Source organism: Dermacentor andersoni, chromosome 2, assembly GCF_023375885.2.
Source record: "Dermacentor andersoni chromosome 2, qqDerAnde1_hic_scaffold, whole genome shotgun sequence".
NCBI classification, from domain to species: Eukaryota; Metazoa; Arthropoda; class Arachnida; order Ixodida; family Ixodidae; genus Dermacentor; species Dermacentor andersoni.
The window spans coordinates 68,153,621-68,176,012 of record NC_092815.1 but is presented as its reverse complement, the minus strand read 5'-3'; the positions used below and the strand labels follow the sequence as shown (position 1 = coordinate 68,176,012).

At 48.1% G+C, this 22,392-nt stretch overlaps 1 protein-coding gene across 1 annotated transcript in view; it reads right to left on the bottom strand.

The window, feature by feature from the left end:
- Nucleotides 1-22,392, bottom strand: part of kkv (hyaluronan synthase-like protein kkv) — a 97,294-nt gene that overhangs the window by 51,806 nt on the left and 23,096 nt on the right. Inside the window, exon 2 of the mRNA XM_050188894.2 lies at nucleotides 5,398-5,613. Coding sequence (XP_050044851.1) covers nucleotides 5,398-5,492 — 95 coding nt within the window. The 5' untranslated portion in view covers nucleotides 5,493-5,613. The remainder of the gene's footprint in view (nucleotides 1-5,397; nucleotides 5,614-22,392) is intronic.

Sequence of the window (22,392 nt, the reverse complement as noted above, 5' to 3'; positions counted from 1 at the left end):
AATGATTGTGACTTCTTGTCAAGGGACAGCCTATACACGATGGTGATCCTGCTCCTCGTGTAAATTCTAATAAATAACAAACAAATTTTCCGCGTAGACGTAGCCAAGCAGTCAACCACCACCCCCGCCTTTTTTTCATTTTTCCTTCTATATTTTGATACCTGCTATGCCTTACTTTCCCGTTGTGCCTAGCTATGACTTACCGAGTCATATAAAACGTTGGCATTTACTTCGACATTTAAATGCCACGCAGATAGACGCATCGGTGGACGCTCGACTGTAATCTACGTTTACGAAATTGCCTACTGGAAGTGCACCTGGTTCCCGAGTGAGTCTCCATGCAGGCACGTACCAGCTTTGTATTCGGGCATAAAGTACTGGCAACGGTAGATACACTCCGAGAATGCGGGCAGCGTTTGCTGTCGTCATGGGAGAATCTATATATCTCCGCACTGTGAAGGGGTCTTTCAAATGCGCGCTGAGTTCGTGTTATACTATAGCCGCATTAGTATATGAGCTACAAGAGGTCATCTGCCACGCGTGGGCAGGTTACACTATCTTGCTGGCGCCAACGGCTCCTCGAGAGCTGTTGATCCCTGAATGAGTCAGTGGGGTCTAACGAGTAAGAGCCCATCAAGGCCCATTCCCGCCGACCCTCGTTAACCCGCCCTCGAGTGGAACACTCGACCTCTCCCAAGCTTCGCAGTGCTCAGTTAGGACGCGACCTTAAGGTTACCCGCCGTCTGGAGAGGTTCCTGCGGTTTCATCCTCAGCTAGTCTACCCGCACATAAGCGTAGAAACGACCAGTATAAATCACTGACGCGTTTTACGGAATCTCCCAATTAGCGCGAGCACGAGCGCGTCCGCGCCGCGCATTTTTATGTGCTGAGGGGTAAAAACCCGCTCGGCCTATCGCGAGTGTTTCTTAGCCAGGCTACCTGTTTAGTCGTGCAATACACGCGCGTCGTGTGTGCGTTTGTGCGTCTGTGCGCGTGCGAAATAACGAACGACCTCGTGTGGGCGGATCGGGGGGCAACGTGCGCCCCAGCTCTTCGTCCATCACTCGTCGGCACCAAGGGTTAGCGGAATTTAAATGAGCGCGAAAGACGTCGGCGGCGGCTTTGCGAAAGTGCGCGCGCTTCGGCGGATGCCCTTCCGTCTTCTTTCAAGGCGGTCGCGTTTGCTCGTTCCCGCAACTACCAACAGTTGCGGGAACGTCACACGCGTTCCCGCAACTGTCTCTCTCCCTCGGTTTCTGTCGCACGCACGCACGCACGCACGCACGCTCCCCCCCCCCCCCCCCCCCCCCCCCCCCCCCACACACACACACACATACTTGTTGCTCTGGACTCTTCTCCTGACAACCCTTTCCGGCTGCCGGGCAGGCGCGATCGCCACTCTGACTCGCCGCGAATGGCCGGCTGTCAAGAGGCAGCAGGAAAAGGTGGGTCGTCGTCGTTGAGAGGTTATTACGAGGACGTGCTCCAAGCGGAAGGTTACGTCATTATTCAGCAGCGCGAAAAATTATGCTTCGACCCGTCGAACACGCGGACAGCGGACTGAGTCGGGAGGCCAGGTCGAGCGAGAGTGCCTTTTGTCTGCCAGCATGTGCGTGTCAAGTGTGATGACCTCCGAGAGGCAATTCGAACAAGGCTGCCCGCGCTGTTGTGCCGCCGCCGTCGTTTCGTGGAATCGACCTCGCTTCGCCGCGGTTTTGCTGTCCTGTGCGACTGTTTACTTGGTCGCCCTTTCGCCAGTCGAGTCTGTTCGCTATGGATGAAATGCAGTGCGCTGGTTTCTCTGCAGGCACGTGTATTTCGATTGGCGAGCGGGCCCGCAGCTTCGCGCGTGTTTGAATTTGACGGACTTCATGCCATTCGGCGAAGCTGCGGGTGAAATTGGAGCTGACAGCACTGGTGTGATCAAGCACTAGAGGACCCACGTACGAAAATTTGGACCATATTTTTACCTAAGGTACATGTTCCGAGAACACGCACTGGAATAGTAATCTGTACAGTTGGAAAAACCTGGACACAAACATTGCTAAAATGAGGACGTGGTCTGCATATGAGACAGCAAGAAAATCGGGACACTTTCCGGGACAGTGCACGAAGCACCAAAATATGTTTTCATTGTTTTTATTGGTATCGAGGTATTTATAATGCTCTGGCCAGCAAAACACATGCTGCTTTATTCTCTGCCATTGAAACAAATTGTCAAGAACACCTCAAGCGGCTGCCCGCTCAACCTGTGCCGCCTCTCGTTCAAGATAAGCTTAAGGTCAGTAGAGAACAAGAGCTCCGCGTCCAACAAAGGCCAAAGGCGAAAAGCTGAGCGCTTGTTTTGCGTCCAAGTCCTCATCGCTATTCGCTACTCTTGGCGGGCGCGCACACTCAATGTCAGGTTTCTTCGCGACTTTTTTCTTTAGCACGTGGTTGCTCAGTGGCTATGGTGTTGGGCTGCTGAGCACCAGGTCGTGGGATCGAATCCCGGCCACGGCGGCCGCATTTCGGCGAAATGCGAAAACACCCTCGCACTTAGATTTAGGTGCACGTTGAAGAACCCCAGGTGGTCGAAATTTCCGGAGTCCTCCACTACGGCGTGCCCCATAATCAGAAAGTGGTTTTGGCACGTAAAACCCCATAATTTAATTTTGGAAGCGTCCAACATTTCTGCTACGGCCTGCGTGTTCCAGCCTCGCAGTTGAACTCGATATAAACCCATGCGCATCATTGGTTTTCCAACCTGCGTAAGTGTGTCCCCGCATGACAAGCGCATAAAATAGCGCGCCAGGTCAATAGAACAGATTTTATGTCAGCAACTTATGCGGAGCGAACAACCAGCCTCAAAGCTAGCATGCTGCATATATACCCACGGCTTCGTCGTGTTTCGAAAGCTCACCAGAACGCCTGGTAGCAATATCGTGCTCGGGGGGAAGGAGCTAGGAAGTCTGTACGGAACCCGAACAGATGTTGTTTTTGTTTCTCGCATTGGCTTACTGTAAGCAACACTGCGGGACACAATATCCGCCTTATCCATAGCTCTTTAATGGCACACCCTGCGTGGTATAGCAGAACTCCGTGCATCATACCTTCTTTATTAGTATTCCCTGTCATGATGCAGTAACCAACCGACAAAATTTACGGCAAACCTCAGACATTTCTTAGGTGAGTACTTGGAATGAAGATGAAACTATGTCGTTGCGGCAAGGTCAACCTTTCAGTTTAGAGCTGTTCTGAAAGCGGACGCATAGCCGTCATGAATGGCATGCACCGCATGACGCATGATGAGCATCTGATAAATTCGCCGACTTTGCAGTTCTTGCAATATTGAAGGAATGAAGGAATGGAAACAAGTGATTTACAGCACAAGTGATTGGGATGCCATGGGCTCATAGTCAGAGGGAACCACTAGTGCCGGCCGATGCTAAAAGATTACCTGCAGTTTAATGGCAAATTGAATACAAGCTCGTATATTGCTGAAATAGTTATAGAAGACGTGGACAATTGCGAGAATTTTAATTTCTCGGGACATCCAAAGTAAATTCGGGACAACAGTGTTGCGGAAGTTCAGGTGCGAGAAGTCTGGTTGGTACATGTTCAAAGTGGGAATATGTTTATGTTGACACTTTGACGTTCTTTCTACGTGCATAACGGTACCATCGCTTAGGAAGTCAACGCGCCAGTCATGTGTGTCAGGGAAAGCTATTACACAGGTGTTCTGACTAGGTATCGTTTTTAACTATTCATGCAAGTTGCTAGGCGAAGCAGCATTCGGATACTCAACACTTTGTGCTCGCTCAAGAGTAAACTTGCTCCTGTTACTTTGTCTCTTTCCGGTTCTCCCGTCATGTCTTGGAATTCTTTGTCCATACCTCGCATATTATAAGACTTCAACTAAACTTATGACTCATGCGTTCCAAGCTCAATATGTTTTATTAGTTTACGGTGTGGCAGATGTGTATAATCACAAAATGCTATGCCATGTTGGAAAGCTCTCTAAAACCTCAGACGCGTGGCATATGCGCAAAATCAGCATCTTATGCTATCATTATTGCGATTCACATACGTAATGTGATTAACTTTCAGAGACGCCTGGAGACTCCTGGTTATATCACTGTGCCACATTGCGGCGCTTTGGTGAGAGGCAAAAGGGTGCTTTTCATTTCAGCGTGCCTGCCGTTTATGCGCTCATTCAGCTACGTTCACCATATTCCGAAGAAAGGCCAACGCCGTGGCGCGAAGGGCGGCCTGCCCGACACGTCAGGGTCAGAGGGCACTGAGGTTTACTTGGCGACAGTCAGGGAGATCAGCTTTTTTTTGGCTCGCGGATCACGGACCCCTAGGCTTTCATAGTAGATAATTTAACCTCCGCATCAGAATAAACCTCACCTTGTTTATACACTAAGCGAGGTGGACGTCGCCTACGCTTTGTTCATGTGCCCGAAAGAAGCTCTTTTCCATTACATAGGTATAAACCGTTTAACCAACCACCATGGTGAGAGCTAACAAGCTAACAAGTTTAGAAACACAGGGACGGTAATAATAATAATAAATAAATAAAGTGCCAGATATGATGTCAATAAACTCTGCCAGATATAGTGTCAGAGTTTTGTCTTCAGCTACTAATAAAGTTGGTAAGGTGGGAGCAGCTGTCCAAAGAAAGAGAGAAGGAATAGGAAAGAACACACGCTGTAAAATAAACCATGGAAAAAAGCCCGTCCCCGGTAGGATTGCTGTTGTCTACCAAATCCCTTTGTCCTGCGGCCTTACGTAGGTTGGGCAGACAGGTCGATGCATTAATGTGAGGCTAGCGGAGCACCAGAATTATTTTGACAAGAAATCTACAAACCTGACAAAGCACTGTTTCGAATTCGAGTGTAAACTGTTTTTGATGACACACGAATCCTGTTTGTGCATATTGATAGCAGTACAAAATAATAGGCGGAAGCATTTCAGATAATGATAAAAGGTAGTGGCTGTGTTAGTCAGCCTTTCGTAGCCTTTGTCTTCGAAAGAAATGGGCTTATTGCACTGGGGTCAACAAAGATGTCGATCTCACCCGCGACCACGAGGCAACGTTTTGGGAATGACAAGTGCTTTTATCGACATTGAGCATGCGCGCACGTTTGATGTAAGGCTTCATAAAGCAATCGTGCTTTTCCAATAAACACAGTTGCAAGTCAGCGCCGCGTGCGTCCCATCCTCTTTTCCGTGGCCTGTGTCGTTAGCGCCGTTTTACACATTATGGAAGAAATAATGATTACATACGCGTCTTGCACACCTGTTTTTATCCAGTCATCGCACTCTGCAGAACATCTCTGCCCAGCACCATTCCGAACACGCAGTTTGTACTCGGATGAAGGTAAGCCCAGAGCGTTCGAACACCGCGCTCACCTGGCGTAGGCGGCGTTCAGCGGCGTGGTCTCGTCGTCTTCGTCGAAGGAGTTGTCCTCGTCCGAGAGCAGGCCGTCCTTGGTGCCGGTCTTCATGGCGCCACCTGGTCGGAGGGCGGCCCGCTGCCCCCCTTCTGCGACGGTGTTATTACAGCGGGGTCCGGCGCCCCTTGGTTCGGGCCGATGTCACCGCATCACGAGTGTTTCCGTCTCCCCGCTGCAGCAGGAAAAGAGCACCGCGAGACGTGGTCACTATACACGTTCGTGTGGTCAGTTTTAATCAGGTGCACTGCGGAATTGCCTTTGTAGGCTCTTAATGGGCAAGTTGCCAACATCGCTACCAATCAAGCATATATTTCATTCATTCATTCATTCATTCATTCATTCATTCATTCATTGCATCGCATTGCATTGCATCGCACTGCACTGCATTGCACTGCATTGACCAACTGACCGACCGACCGACGGACTGACTGGCTGCGTTCAAAGTAAGCTAAAGATGACAGTCCGTTCAGACGCAAGCCTTGCTACTTCAGATGTAATTATTGACATCTTTTTTTCATAGTCACAGAACACTATGAGAATTAAAAGCGGGGGAAGCCTCAGTCTGGCGCCAACGCGCCGACAAGACCACATGTCTTCGTCATAACTTCCAGAACGACGAGTCTCTGGTATAGAAACGCCAGCTTTGGGTTCACCCTTATTCGCTGCCAGAGTAGTCCTTTATTTGAACTTCCTCCACCGGGTCGTATGCGTCGGGAGCAGAAGGAACAACGCCCTACCACTGTATGAAACGTCGGTCATCCTTAGTAGGCGCTGTTGCACCACGCCTGATGTGGAAGGCGCACATCCTTACTATAAACATATTGCAGGATATCGTAGTTCTCATCGAAACACACACATATATATATATATAGTCATATCATAAGAAGCCAACAAACACTGACACCAAGGACAACATAGGGGAAATTACTTGTGCTTAATAAATGAAATAAAGAAACTATAAATTAATGGAAATTAAAGTGGATGAAAAAACAACTTGCCGCAGATGGGAAATGAACCCACAGCCTTCGCAGCCCCTCGGTTAACCCCCTTTCTTCTCGTTCTTTATATATATATATATATATATATATAAGAAAGGGGTATATATATATATATATATATATATATATATATATATATATATATATATATATACCCCTTTCTTCTCGTTCTTTATATATATATATATATATATATATACACTGACTGCTTTTGTGTAGTGTTGAGCCGGCTCCAAATCGGAGCATGGGTGCCTTAATTTTTCAATACTCACACTTCAAGCATTTCCTCTGACTTCCGAAAAAAAAAAAGCTGGTTTGAAGCGCGAAAAAAGAAAACAGGGAAAACGGAGAGCCGGGCGAGTTCTTCCGAAGTCGAAGCACGTGTCTATCACAACAGCTCTGCGAGGGACGTAGGGGTGTTGCGCTTTTCGAGTCGGACAAAAGAAACAGATTCAAAACGCAACAAAGAAAAGGAAGCAAAGCGTGCGGCGCCCTGTCAGACAGCGGCGCACGGCGAGAGGTCCTTCGTGCCTGCAGTAGCCGAGGGATAAGCGAGCAGCTTAGCCTGACGCAGATGGGAAAAGGGCGGAGGGGAGAGATGGAAATCCCGCCGCGCGGCTTCGCGCTGCCGGAGTATGCATGGTGCTGTAAAGACCTTGCACGCAGCACTGCGTTACTCGCGCTGCGTTTGAAACTTTCGCCGTTGCGCACGCGGGCGAGGCTCGCGCTGGCGCCGCGTCCTTGCAGGAGCAGCACCCCGCTGTATGCAGCGGCCGACCCTCATCGCTTCGACGCAGCGCTCGGTCCAGGCTCTGTGCGCACCGCGCTTGATGCACCTACAGAGCGAGATCCGCAGTTGTGATAACGTGTAGTATTGGGGCTAACGTCTTACATATGCGTTTCTTGATCTGCTAGAGAGAGCTCGGCATGTTATAAGAGATTGCGAAAGGCTCCGCGAGGTCGTCTTTCAAGGAGTCTGCGGGGAGTGGGCGGAGCGAGACAACCTGGCCTGCCTCGCTTAGTCGCTGCGAGTTATGGCGGGTGGCCGTAGTTTCGCTTTCCAAGATTAACCGCGGGGCTATTAATGGCCCTGTCGACGCGGGGTCTTACGTGGCTGGTATCTGAAGCGGTAAGCTCTATAGTTTCCATCTCCTGCATTGGAGGAAACGAAAAAATAAGCTGGGCGGGTTCAGTCGACACTGAAAGGGCCACCGGCAGAGGAACCGACCGTATGAAGAAAGGGAAGGAGATTGGAGAGGGTAGCAAGAGACAACTACGGTTGCATACCGACCTCCGGATGGGTAGCGTAAGGCGAAAAGAATAGCGAAATAAAAAGGCAGGTGAGCAGCACTCGATGCTCCGCATTGTAGTGCGGGAGAAAACGTTGAAGTATTCGTTACACTTGTCCGATGACCGAACCACTCTTCCAGAAGAAAGGTAAGCGAAAGCGATCACGATCTTGTGTCACTCCATTCTTTTCTTTTGCGTTGTTGTGTCCGCGCTGGTTCCGGAGTCACGCAATCAAGTCCGCCCCGCTGTCGGTCATTCTTACAGACGTGCTTGCGTCAAACACTTTATTGCATCGAACGAAGGACAAAAAGTCCTCGTGTGAAGAGAGTTTCAAAACACAACCTAGCCCATGACCTGTATAGCGGTTTCGAAACGTTGAATCCCTCAGCGGAGGGCGAAGGCCACTGACACATCGTGCACTGTACGTATATACCCCGCATGCATGCACGCGCGCAAGCTCTTGACGAGCAAGGCGCGCGCCGCTGACGCAAGGCGCGCAAAGCAACTGTGGCCGGCGCGGCCGACGTCGAAGGGTGTGGACGGCGGCTAGCGGCGCGTAGCCTTGCCGCCGCGCAGTCCAGTTTCTTTGTTGAGCGGTTAACCTCGATTCCCAGGCATGTTTCCCCCCAACGCGAGGCGGTGCCGCGGCGCTGCCGCGGCGCTGCCGGCGCACTTGGGCTGCCTTTAACTTGGGCGGCGCGCGGGCGTTCTGTGCTCGCGCGTTTTCGTTCTTGTTTCCTTCCGGCGACTGGCAGCTGTTCGCACAGCGATAATGTCCTAGCGCATGGCATGCAGGCACACCCGCCCGCCTGCACGCACGCACGCACGCACGCGAACATAAACCCGAACACAATTATCTGTGTGTGCGTGCGTGTGTGCGTGTGTGTATGTGTGTGTGTGTGTGTGTATGTGTGTGTGTGTGTGTGTGCGCGCGCGTATGTGTGTGTGTGTGTGTGTGTGTGTGTGTGTGTGTGCGGCGCATTTGCGGATCACCGATTGGGCTTTGTGGCGCCCCTCGCTCTGGTCAAGAACTTGGACACTGTGCTTCCTTTTCGGTCGTCGTGCTCGCGGTCTGTTAATTTGCGGTCGGTTAAACAGCTCATAAATTATGGAAAGAGGATACAAGGACGGTGATGAAGCAAAGTGAATATCGCTCGCACGTAATAACGGAACACTGGGTGTGAACATAAAAGGCCGAGTATGCGGATTTGTCGGTGGCATTTTGAGTGCATAATAATCATAAATGGCAATCTCGTGGACAGTTGCGGCTGATATTGTTTTGCCGCTGCTTTTGTGGAGTCGGTTTCGCGTGGGCTAAGTGCGAAGTAGGTGGCCTTTCCGCTCGGAGGATTTTGTTGCATGAAAGCAACTGCAGTGTGCACACGCCGATATCCTTTCTTGATTGTTGTTATTTCTACTGAGGTCACCGTATAATAATCGCAGCACTGTGTTCCAAGCACACCCTCAGAAATTTCACTTGGCTTGACATAGATATCCGACAGGTGAAGTTGGTCATATAAGGGACGTTACCGTCAATTCAGCGTGTAAAGGCAATCGGGTGCAAGACATGCTTTAATAATGTCATATATCATGTGTAGTTGTACTGTTTGCCGACTGTCAGAACTTCTTTTTTATCAGTACTTACGCGTGTCGCTTAGTTAACGCTTTATTACAGCTCGCATTCGAGATGATTCTTGATTTAACGTTATTCCCAGCATATACGCTCTTATCGCCTGCATATCATAGTAGCTCATTTAGAGTAACGTTGCACACATCAATATTTCTATCCTCAGTGAGACTATATTGTGCCTCCATTTGCATACTGCTTACACGGGCATGCAACAACCGCAGAACTATGTTTATGTTTACTATCCCTGTGATTTCATTAAACCGATTTTCTATATACACAGAATGTGCTGTATTTTCACGTGCGTGACTGTTCGTCTTGCAGTTGAAACATGGAACAGTGTTTGCGCAGATACCCTTCTCAATATGAGCGGTTTTGTTACAACTGGACCCTAGCGCACTATAGTCGGCATTAGTTGTATATAGGGAGAATCTTGTGTATCTCTAGTTGCACGCCGCGCTCTGGCGTGCTTAGCAAAAGCACGTATTACTTACGTCGGGTTTTCCACCCTACTAGTCAGTTTCGTTATAGCGAAAATTTATCTTTCTAGAGGTTCGCTATTGCGAGATGGTGCTGTCTATTTGTGTTTTCTATTTTTCACTGGCAGCTTTTTTTTTTTTTTTCAATTACATATTCAAACAGAGCAGTGACTCGCCCAAGTCCTCCACCACTTCTGTGCCGCACAAAACAGGCGCAAACGTTTTTCTCGATGCATTTCTGCGACAAACGCGGCGGAAAAGAAAGAGCGGTTGGCGCGCACAACCCGGAAACCTCGGCGCCCGTCCCAACGGCGTGCTCCACGCTCGAGCAGGCAGTGGGAACGAATGTTCCCAAGCCGGTACTAAACAGGGCGTCCCACCTCGGCGCGGCCTGTCTTTCTCTCTTCAGGACTGTTCTCTTTCTGGCTAGTTTCGCTATGCTCCGAACTGACGCTTGTTTCCATCAAAGCATCATCATCCTTTCTGTATTTTAGCTTCATATGTATTTTCTTGCTTCCTATAAAATTCCGTTTCATTGAAAATTTTTGAATTGTTGTCTCACGTGTATGAGTCTCATGGACGGTTTGTCACATTCCTTTTTTTTAGTCCATGGAAGAAAGCAAGTGGCATGTGTGCATCAATACACAGAGTCAAACGCTTGAAATCCATGCTGTCAGCAACAGCTGTGTGCCTTTCATTATTTATTAGGCATGTAATACGTAAGAGAGTTTGCGGATTGGACCGCGTGTGGGTGGGCAACTCATGACAGAGATCGGCGCGATAGTGAGGAGGTCGCCGCCACGATAAACATTCGTGGACGTTACGTAAGAAAATTTTGTGAATACATGTTCTTTGTTTTGTTTTTTGAGGAGGGGAGGGGGAGGGTGAAGTCACAAAGATTTTCGTTCGTAAGTGCTGTTTGCGATTAGCTGTCTGCCTTCACTAATAATGAGTCTGACTTCACGATTCGCTGGTATTTGCACTTAGGAGCAGTTTGAGCGAAAGAACAACTTCTCTTTGTGTCTGAATAAGGGCCTGGGTTAGCTTCCCCTTCGTGAAACTTGAGAAACACCGTAAGCACAGCGCATGCAATTTAATTACATAGGCACCTTTTAGAGTGAGGCTGTTAGGAGTAATATAGTATTATCCAGAAGTACGCAGGAAAAAAGAAAAGCGCTTGCAAAAGGTGTGTGTGCAGAGCTCCAGACCGCGCCCAGTAAAAAAAAAAAAAAAAAGTCGGGACGACAGACTGCAGGGATACCGAAGACTCTGCGCGTGATATGCAGGTGAAACTACCACGCAGTGCGTAACAGGGAGTGTCGAAGGAAATTATAAAACCTCGCTGATTGCGAATAGCACCAACCTAGTTAAAAAAAGCAATTGTTGGGAGAGAACCGAGATTCGGAAAGAAGGGACAATTATGAGGATGACAAAGGGTGTAATGTATGAAACATACGGGAGAAATTACAAAGATGTGGGATGATTGGGGCCGCTAGAAGAAATACAGAATAATTGTGGAACGCTGCTGATATCGCGGAAAGGCTAAAACAATCGCTATGTATACGAATAACTAATTGGACCAGTGCGAAAATGTCCTAGGATGCGGAATGCGTGCCAGCTAAAGCGCATATGACGAGATTTTGAAGCGCTTAATGCAATTGGAGGCATCATAAGGCTTAACAAACTGCTGTTGGCGCCAATAGAACACCTTAAAATGGGGTGAAAATAATGATAAGCATGTCGTTGCAAGTAAGAGGATGCACATCTTAACCGCACGTTTCCAGAATTATACCCTGAGGCCAAATGTAAATTATGTGATAATACAGGAGCCACCCTAGCGCATATATATACTTTGGGATTGCGAAATATTTCAGAGGAGAATTGTAGTCCCCCAGGATGAACTAGGGGCGCTGTGGAGAGCCTCACTGAACAGCTCAGATCTTCAGGACCAACTTTGGGCTATCCGGCAAGCCCGGGAAGCTACCGACACACAGGATTCCTCTGCTGCGCCCGGCGCGGCCTATACCCAGGCCATCAATTTGCAGGATATTCAATGAAGTTGTCGCGCACCCATTTCGAACGGGAACTTTGCATGCCTGTGACTGAATCGCGTTATTATTTTACGAAATCCGAAATATTTAATTCAGCTTGTTGATCCGAATAGGGTGCACTCAGCTGTGGCATCGGTAGAGGAGACTACGTGAGCATAGAGAGCATGGTGCATGCCCGTGGCATGGTCTCCTTTGGCGGGAAAGTGTGACAGCCTCACTCGTCTTTGATCAAGTAGTTTGCAAACTCGCATGATTTGCTAAGAATTAAAAAAAAAATGGCTCAACAAGCGGGCTTGCTGTTTACAACTTTCGCTTGTCCTTGATTACTCAACGATGATATATACAATGCCAGATTGGAACCAGACCTCGAAAACTGGGGCGTCTAATATGTGGTAAATACCCCAAAGCACTTCGTGCTCATTGGGATTAGGCCTAGAGCACTTTCTTCTTACTAGACTCGCTGAAGCACTTCACCCTCTCTTCGCTACGCTTGGCAAAGCTGGACTGCTCCATCGCAAGATCTACGCTCTACACACTGTGGTTATTGCCGGTGGCCCGCATAACGTAGGTCAATGGGTCCAGACAATTGGACTCAGCACAAAGACCGGGTACACAGATAGACTCCAACGGTAAAGATTCAGACTAAGAGTCATTAAGAAATAAAATTTCTCTCTCCCTGTACAGTTGTTACATGCCCGCAATGGAATAACATCTAAACTTGTTTTGCAGCTTGCTAGCCCAGTCTCCTTCGACATCAGTTTGTGCGGCTACCACTTTAATACAGCACTCAGTCAACTGTGCGCAGAACAATAGAGTATTATGGAAACAACGAGACGCCAAATTTTCCTTTCATTTCCCCGAAGGATGTAGAAGGCTTCGATATTAGCGAGAAGGAAGTGCTCGCTTTAGATTGCCTTCAGCACAAGCTCTGGCCTTCTTCCCGGGAGCAGGGACGCGTCACATCTAGAGAAGAATAGGAAGAGGCAGCAAATGTCCACACGTCCCAGAAAAGAAGGCAGCAGCGCATGGTCAGGCTCAATTGCTTTCTTATATCAGAACTGCTTTCACTGCGATGGTGGCACGGAGTATAATATGCATGCGCAATCAATGGGTCGCCTCAGCGTTCCTTAAGCTACGTCCCCATGAGTGCAACTACGGCGTAGAGGGAGACTTGATGTCGCCATCGACCGCGATGCGTTGTCGCACCGTTCCGAGAGCACGGCACCGCCGGCGCAGCATGCGCTGCGATGGAGCCGACGCTGTGCGACTAATTCGCATCGTTCTCAATAAACGATTTCGCCGTCGTCGGCGATCGACCTTACCGTCGAGGCGTAGCGACGGCGCTTTCTTTTTTTTTTTCTCGTATAGCCGGAAGAAAGGGCGTTCATATAGCTCTACACCGTGACTGACCTCTTTGAATGCGCCGCCCGTTGCCGCGAGGCCTTGCTAATGTGCGCGGACCCGGCGAGCAAGCCGACATCACGGCGGGCTCTTTCGCGTGCGGCGTGCGAAATGCGACAGCGGTGGTGTGACTCGGTGCGCGCCCAGGAATTAACGGACCGTGAACCCGATGCACACATTCACGAATCGCTGTGGCCAAACTGGCCGCGTGGCGTGACGTGTGAGAAAAACCCTGACCAGACCACGCCGCGTGCAGGCTACGGCAGCTGTCACTGATAGTTCCTTAATGTCACGCCGGAGGCGAGGAAGCAAGAATGTCCTGGTTGTATCAGTCGTGGAGCGGGCGCGGTTGCACGTTCGGATTGAGCTTTCATCGCTTGGCGGCAGTGTGCATTGCATCGGAAGTAAGGCGACTACGGTGTCTATATCTGGTGAGCGGTGTTTTTAGAAGCGTCGGCATTTCCGGCGGGACTGTGCGTCTGACGTCTACAGACTTGACCTGAAATCGGCTCGTCTATTTTTCGCGCTACGCGATGATCCCGCTGCAGTCCTTGCAGCAAGTTGGTTCGTCTTAGTCACGTTCGTAAACACGGTTGTGAAACCATCCTGGCTATCGTGGGGCGTGAAATGGACGCGCCGATAGACGCCACCCCATTGAAGATACGTCGACCATGCGTTCTATGTAGTTGCAACTTAACGTGCACCGCAGACCGTTTGGTCACCTAGCCAGAGCTAGACGTTCGTATACCAGAAGCGAAATAACGTCGCCGTTGGGCTCTTATTAGTCATGTATTTTCACGATACACGTTCAGCATGCATTGCTTGAGGTCAGTTGCGAATACACAGGTCCTGCGAATACAGGACCTGCGAATACACAGGTCAGAGAACTTCACGCCATGACAGGTTCAGAAATGAATCCATGTGATATTCCTTTAGAAATGTTACGGTACAGCCCAGACTGACACTTTATAAACTGTTATTCTGGCAGTCTTCAATTGAGATTTTCCATTTCGGCAGTACTCTATGTAACGCGCAGATTTCCTATTGGCAATATCTAATCACAAGTGGGAGCTGATTAACAATCGGCGCGTTTCTATCGCTGCCATCTTCACTCTTTTCTTTATGTAACTTTAAAACAAACATAACAAAAAACCTGGTTTCGATCTCCTTTTTGCGATAGTATACCCGCTAAATCCCATACGCATTGCTTGTCAACAGTGTCTGTTGACTTTCTCTGCAGTTTGTGCTGCCTAGTGACATTCTGAAGAATATTGTTCTGCATTACTTCATTTGCGTGACTTCACGAGTTGATGGTCTATATGGGCAGTGTTTATGGACATCTTGTACACTCTGTGGATAAACATATATACAGATTTTGCGTTGAATGTCGAGAGTAACGGTATCGTAAGGGTCAGCATGACCACACCTGTGGGCTGGAACTCAAGTGCTGCTAGACAATTAGCGAAATATAATACACGTCAATCAATCAATTAGTCAATTGGCTCTTTCACACAGGGTCGATTGTATTCGCCATTAGTTCTCGCCTTCGTGACTTTCTAGGAAGCTGTTGCTCGTTGTGTAGCGACAGTCCACGAAGTGTGGGCTAAGCTAGAAAAAAAGAAGAGAAAAAGAACGAGCAGAGAGAGAGAGAGAGAGAAAAAAAAAAAGACGCTCTTTCATTTATTCCGCCCTGCTCCGGGTGCAACTTACAGCACACGGTTACGTATTGGCGTCTCGTAAGCTCTCGAACGGCGCAGACTTGCCCGACGAGATTTCCTCTCTTTTCAGCCCGATTCCGTCTCGACCTCTTCTTTTTTTTCTCCCTTCTTTCTTTGATCATCTATAGCAGCTTCTTTCATCGCATCGCGGGCCAGAGCATCATCGCTGTTGCGGCGGCGGTGCGCATGCTACTTCCAGAATCACTCCCGCTCCTTTTCTCTTTCTTGTTTCTTATCTTTCTTTTTTTCCCGACTTGCAGGAAAAGAGAAGTAACGCCTCCCGCACAGCTATGGCCCTCGTTTTGCGCGAACAAGCTCCCCTTCTTGTGCCGCTCACAGCGACGAGCGAGGCCTACTTTTTTCGGCCCCCATCCGCCTCTCTCTCTCTCTCTCTCTCTCTCTCTCTCTCTCTCTCTCTCTCTCTCTCTCTCTCTCTCTCTCTCTATTTTTACGTCTCCACGCGCAGCGAAGACGAGCGTGCACGGGTCTTGTGCGAGGTTTCGCCGCTTTGCACGCTAAACTTCTGTACCTTTTTTTTTCGCTTTTGTTTGTTGTCACGTTTGTTCGCTTTGTGCTGTTGGCTTATTCGCTTTGTTCGCTTTGTTCGCTTTGTTCTTGTTTGGCTTATTTCGTTTCCTTTTTTTTCTTTTCTCTATTCATTTTTCTTGCTCTTTCTGGCCCATATATAAGCGCGCTAATTTCCGTGAATAACGCACCTCGCAATTCCTCTTTTCGCGTGCGGCGATTCTGTCTCCATCCGAAGGATGGGTTCGTCAAATCCGGGGTGCGTGAGGCTGCGCGGATGCAAATTTCGTGCCTTACGTGTCGGCGCCATTTGCGCATGCTTACACGGAAAACGAATCTGCCAGTGAAAGCGGAAAGCTATTCAGTGAGCCCCCGTTACGCACCTTACGGCTTGGCTAAGTTTTATTTCCGCCAGCCGACTTCGAAGCGCCGTTGTAGCCGATCGGCGCGTGTGTTTGTTGCCGCTGCAGAAGAAAGCCCCGCCGGGACGATCAGACGTTTGCGTTGCTTTCTTTGAGCGTCCGTCGGCGCCACGCTCTTGCGCGGTTCGCACAAAGAAGAATATGATGATGCAGCGCCCTTCCGCTGTTCTCAGTTAGTGCGCGAATGCGAAAATAGGATGAGCAGAAGTTAGGTTTGGTTCGGTTGGTTATACAGCCAGTCTGGGTTCGCAGATAGTACGCCGGCAGCCACATTTCTTTTCTTTATCGATACATGCTTTATATAGGAAACGGTCGGTCTGCTTTTGCCGAGTTGTTTCTGTTCATAACAGTTTCTGTCCTGGACCCTGATATACAAAACTCCTTTTACGCTAGAGAGGTTCACACGAACAGCTATATGCTGTACTATCGTAATATCGAGCATATTGCTCGCTAAGGCTAATAATATGGTGACCAGCAGTTCCTGCACAAGAAAAGGTTTATAAGTATTACCCTCTGGTCGTGCTTACTTTGGCAGGAGTTTTATTATTATTATTATTATTATTATTATTATTATTATTATTATTATTATTATTATTATTATTATTATTATTATTATTATTATTTTATGCTTAGATGTTAACGCCTTTAATTGGCGCCGGCTACTACTTTTCACGTAGAGATGCGCTAATGAAGGTCGTAACTCCCATATGTACATATGGGAGTTACGACTGGCTCCTGAAGTTTATACCCATTGCCGCGACTATGAATCTAGGAACAACGAAAAAATGTTTTAAAATGACAAGCCTAAATATTTTACAACCAGTCACAACATATGCACTCTGTGTTTTGGCTCTTTCTGATGCGCGAACGCGTGTGTCAGAACGAACTGTTATCGCAGTGTGCGTAGGCATGAGCTTACAGCGCTTGCTTGCAATATCTACAAAAAAAAAAACTTGATTGCTATTACCTGTCTACTTATTTACTACTGTATGGCCGTTTGTTTTTCGCGTCTTAAGAGAAGAAACAGATGACAAAATTATAAGCTATATTTGCTACAGAAACACATTTTCATTAAGATACCTATAAAAGAATAACATCTTTGCTTGTCGTCAAAGGCGGGTGCGGAGAAGCTCACACGTAAAACAATTGCAAGGACTAAGCTTCGGCTTACAACAAACTGGAACAAGATGGTAGAGGGTATGTAGAATGCGGACGTTGAAGTTAACATTTCACACGAGCCATATCTATGTAAATTTGATTGTGATCCCTGTAGTATATAGCAGGCATGTCACAGTGTACTGCATGTTTTTGTGTTGTTTGCTTCTTCGTTTGTTTGAGCTGACCTATATTTCCTGCGTACCGTTTGCCACGTACCGCGAGAAGGAGTAGCGGGCATCGCCCGCGCTGCCAATCTCTCCTACAGACATATATAGTAATTAAAAAAATAATATGATATAATGAAACAAAATATGGTATGGAAACCTGAACACCTACTAGTTGTGTAGAGGAAGTCTTTGGTGGTGCCAAGCAGGCATGCGCCCGGAGAATACATGATACATTAATGCGCCCTTTTACACGTCAGTTCCTCTTTTGTGGTCATGTGAGCTCCAGTTCTTCTCTTTATTTTTTCCTTTTTTTTCTTGCTCGTTGCTTTCGCGACTATATACTTCCTGCTTGCAATATCACAAGCACTGCTTGCTTACACTACTTCTGCGCCCGAATCCGGGGCAATGGTTATTCAGCTGCACACATCCACCGATTCCTCCAACGGGTAACAGGTGACTGTGTCAGTTCGGGGAGTCCGTGTTTTCCGACTCGAGACCGGTTTTACACAGCATGCAGTCAGTTATCCAACGTTGAGCTCACGAACAGCTAACATACGAAATTGTCAAACCTCACCGTGACGTCAAACAGAAAGGCCACGAAGTTATTTTTCAGTGGCTACCTGGCCTTTGCGGTATCAGTGGAAATGATCAAGCAGACAAAGCTGCCCGAGAGACACGTCATGAACAACACAGCGTACCCATTCCTCTTTCCAGGACCGACTCTTCAAGGCAGCTTCGTCACCTGGCACACGAACTCTTTTTAACAGAGTGGAACACCCAAATTTAAGGCGCACCAGGTTGCACAAACTGAACCCTTCGCCCCAAACCTCCACCCGGGCTTCACAGACGTGAGGCATCACTTCTATACCGGCTGTGGTTGGGAATGGCTTTCACGAAGGCGTGCACATACTTTGATTGGAATGACCGACAGTGCTGCATGCGACGTCTGGGGCGGCGAAGAGAACATCGAAAAACATCGATTTCTCTGGCGATGACTGGACGATCGTCCATTGTCCGTGCAGGTGCTACTTGAATACTATCCCCATCGCTCGTTGACCCACAAAGCTGTGACCCACAAAGCTGTGACCCACAAAGCTGTGAAGGCACTTTTGTCTTTCTTAACTGGTTATATGAACACCTTTGACTCGCCCAGGCTCTGCGTGAGCGTGCGCGGGCTCACCACAGCTTTCCTCCCCCTTCCCGCCCTCTATCTCATATTTCAATTCCCTTTTTCCCGTACCCCAGAGTAGGGTAGCCAACCAGACGCATTCTTGGTTAACCTCCCTGCCTTCTTTCTTTATTTCCTCCGCCTCCTCCTTATCCTACATCTAGAGGTACAACAGTCGTCTGCGGTTAGTTCCGTTTAGCTGCATCATCTCTTTTCCATTGTCCAAAAAGCAGACTTCGGGCTGCGTAAACGCAGCACGGTTTACCGTATAATCAAGCCAGCTCCCAAGAAGCGATACAAAAGAAGCCAGACCACGTACTTCTCCACATTCATCCGTATTCACGGATGGTGAGCCGGTTTATGTAATGGTCTGTTTCTTTCTTCTTCATTTTTCTTTGACATGGTGGCGCGCCAGTACGGCTCGCCACCATGTCTCTTGTGATTAGGAAGTATTATAAGTATATAACACTTCCCAATCGCAAGAGTCCTCATACAAGTAAACTTTTATACGCTTATACGCGTAGCTGTTGTTATACATTGCATCTTATACACGTGTGCAGTTGTTGGGCGAGCTGGTGCTTATATGCCATGGCATAGCCGGCGCGAAGAATGCGGACAAAAAGAAATGTCAGGCACGGCAAGCACGCCTATAACAATTCATTTCTGCGGCGAAACGGATTTGCTGCATGGAGTGCACACAAAATGATATTAAGAAATAACCGTTAAAATAACACAAGGTAACACTCAAAGCAGCCGTCCGAACAAAAACATTGATACAATATGGAATCACACTACCGCATAACATATTGTAATGCGGTGAAAACAAGAGGTTGAAGAAGAAGAGGACGACGACGTTCCCTGCGGCGAGCATTGGCATTTGAACGGCTATCTTCCCGATCGATCATCTCTGCCAGCCTTCATCTGTAAATAAACACGCGATCATCCGTAACGGTTTTGGTGGAGGTGCGGGGTACACATCTGTCTTTGTTACCGCGTTTAGCCGCCTGTAATCAATGCAAAACCTCCAAGAGCCTTTTCTTTTTTTTACGAGGGAAACTGGCGCTGCCCACGGACTCGGTGACTCTTGGATTACCTTTTTTTAAACATATCTTGCATTTTCTCAACGATAATCTTCCGTTCCGATGAAGACACTCGATAAGGCTTCTGCCGGATAGGGTGAGCTGAGCCGGTGTCAATCCGATGGCGAGCGCGCGAAGATGGAAGAGTGGTATACGGTTTTCGCCTTGGAAGAAGTCAAACGCCGAAGCACGTCGGGATAGCACCTGCAACAAGGCGTCACGTTGACGTGAAGACAGAGACTCGATGACCATGCTCTGAATTTTTCGTTCAAGGGGACAGATGGGTTGTTCATTCCCGCAATTCGTCTCGTCGCTGACGACCGTAATGGAACTGTACGTGTCGTCGTCGAAGATAGCGAGCTTTGTGTGTTTCGGATGTAGTATACGGGCACGACAGAACAGTTTAGGGCCCGCAACGGCGTTGTTCCATCCGTCATGTACACAACGCGTCTGGGCACCAATATGCCCTTCTTTGCACAGAAATCGGTGAGTTGTTGAACCGTGGGGTCAAATGAACCGCTGGTATCAACAGAAACGGTTGCAGGAGTAACAATATGAAGCAACATTACAAGGCACTTGCAGTATAAGTAAACTGCGGTATTGCAGCGTATTTTGCAACGTTGCAACATGTGTTATGACCTGTTGTCAAGATGCCACATCGCAATCATCTGAACAATTGCGCACAAAAAGTGTTCCACGTTGTTTCTTTCTTTTGTTCGCATTTGATTCCGACCATGCATCCTGTACACAGCGATGCATTAACTCTGAGAAAATCGTGCTTCAGCATTTCTGCAACATACTGCGGTGTGAATTGAAGTGCATTTGCACGACTGAAGCGTGGAAGAGCGAACGCAGCCGTCTTCATTGGAGGCTTTTAATGCGTACCGAATGCAATGAAGTTCGGGTTTTTCGCAAGGTGTAAAGCCAGAGAAACGCGCCGAGGAGATTGGGAAAACAGCGCTCCTCCTTCGTGTTTCGTGGTGCTTGAAAAATTGAGTACGGCGCATTGAAGACAACGTTTTTTTTTTTTTTTTCCGACCACGTTTCACGAAAGCTTATACGTCGCGTTTGTTGCGCCTTGCGACGAACTTGCTCTACTGCAAGTTTCTGCGCATAGAGTAACGCGTGCCTCGGGTGTTCGAAAAATGAATAGAGGGTGAAAAGTCTTGAATACTCGGCTGACAAGCGCTCTGGGAGCTTTAATATCCTAAGCGTTTTTCTCTAAAAGATCTGTCGTAATTACGCTATTAGCCTTAAAAAGTCGAAACTAAATATGTAACGTCGCGCACATCATGAACACAAAATTCAGTGAGGTGCACTATATTCAACGTAGACGGAATGTTCTGGATAGAAGGAAATCTATTTCAGTAGAAAGTCATCGAAACAATGCGTCTTTCATAGATATTGCGGGTACAGGAAATGAAAGGGAGGAAAACAATGGAAACAGAAAGTTAAACCAGACTCGTCGTTGATGATCGCGGAGTTCTCTTTTTCTGAGGTGCTTGAGTGCATTGCTTTTATTTCGGCGTTGTGCGTTTGTTCGGTTCGCCATCGTCGAAAAAGATCGCGCGCCAGCACCGTCCAGGCTGAAATCTCTCCAGATACACCGGCCTCGTTATTGGGACGAGGAAAGAAATGGCCACGGTGATGGCATTCGAGCGTAAGCGCTCACGACCTCGTAAACGCGACGCGCAGGTGGATACGGTCCTCTTCGCCGGCTTGCGCGTCCTGACCTGCCTCGCCAGGGCTTCGTATCTCTTCTTGTTTTTCACTGCGGAGTGCCGTCTAGAATTTGGTGGCCTACATTCTACCTCGCGTTCGTTCCGCATCTGTCGCTCGGACCCCTGGGCCTAATGAACCGCCAAATCACTGTCCCGAGCCCCTCACGTGGCACTTTCTTTTTTCGTGGATGACAGATTGCTTTATGTAGATGGCTGTTTCTTTTTTGTCCTTTTCGTTTTTAACTCCAAAAATGACGCGATACATATCCTTTCCTTACTAGAGACTCATTTCTGGCCTGCACGAAGTTCCCAAGCAATGATAACGGTCACTGCGCTGAGTTTCGTGACCTCATGAGCCTCTGTCAGACATGAAAGTTGTCAGTTCGCCTGACACTCGTTGTCGAGTGGGTGCCATGTTTAGACTTAAGTATAAGATAGAGAAACTGAAGGAAATGATTTCGAAAGTTCTCTGGAGGTCAAATTTATTCGCTGCTTGCCAAAAGCCAGTCGTAAGACATCACTACAGATGCTAAAATACCCAATAATGGCGCGCTCATTGAAAGTGACTCCAGTATGGCTCCTCTAGGCCGCCATGGGGGTATGACAGCACTGAGAAGCAGATAAATACATCAAGGGAAGAGGCAGTAAAACGACGCGTGCGTCAATCAATTTCAGTCCATAGCCAGTGCCAACGTGCGTGCGCCTTGTGCTGCAACCACCGAATGATCTTTCCGAACAGCTGCACGTCTGCTGGCTACGCGTTGTTTCCGCTTTGCTGTTTCTTTCGTTCTGCTCGCATTTTCGTTCCTAGTGTGGCAATATTACAAAATGAAGTACCTAATGTGTCCTTTGGTACCACAGCCTATGCAAGTGTCGAATCGTAGAGGAGCAATTTAGGATGGTGAAAGAGAACCGGCGTGATTATGCTTTGGGAGCGCATACGTGGTCATGCGCATAGTTATTATCCAATGGAAACATGCCTCCTTCTCACATCTGTGCTTATACGTAACGCTCGGCAGAAGTGCTATTCCTTTATTTCGTTAGTTAGGGACGTTCAGGCATATTTGTGTGCACGTCTGCGTAGGCATTGATTACCATGCCTTCACACAGCGACAGTTATCTTATCTTATTTAGCGTGTGATACAGT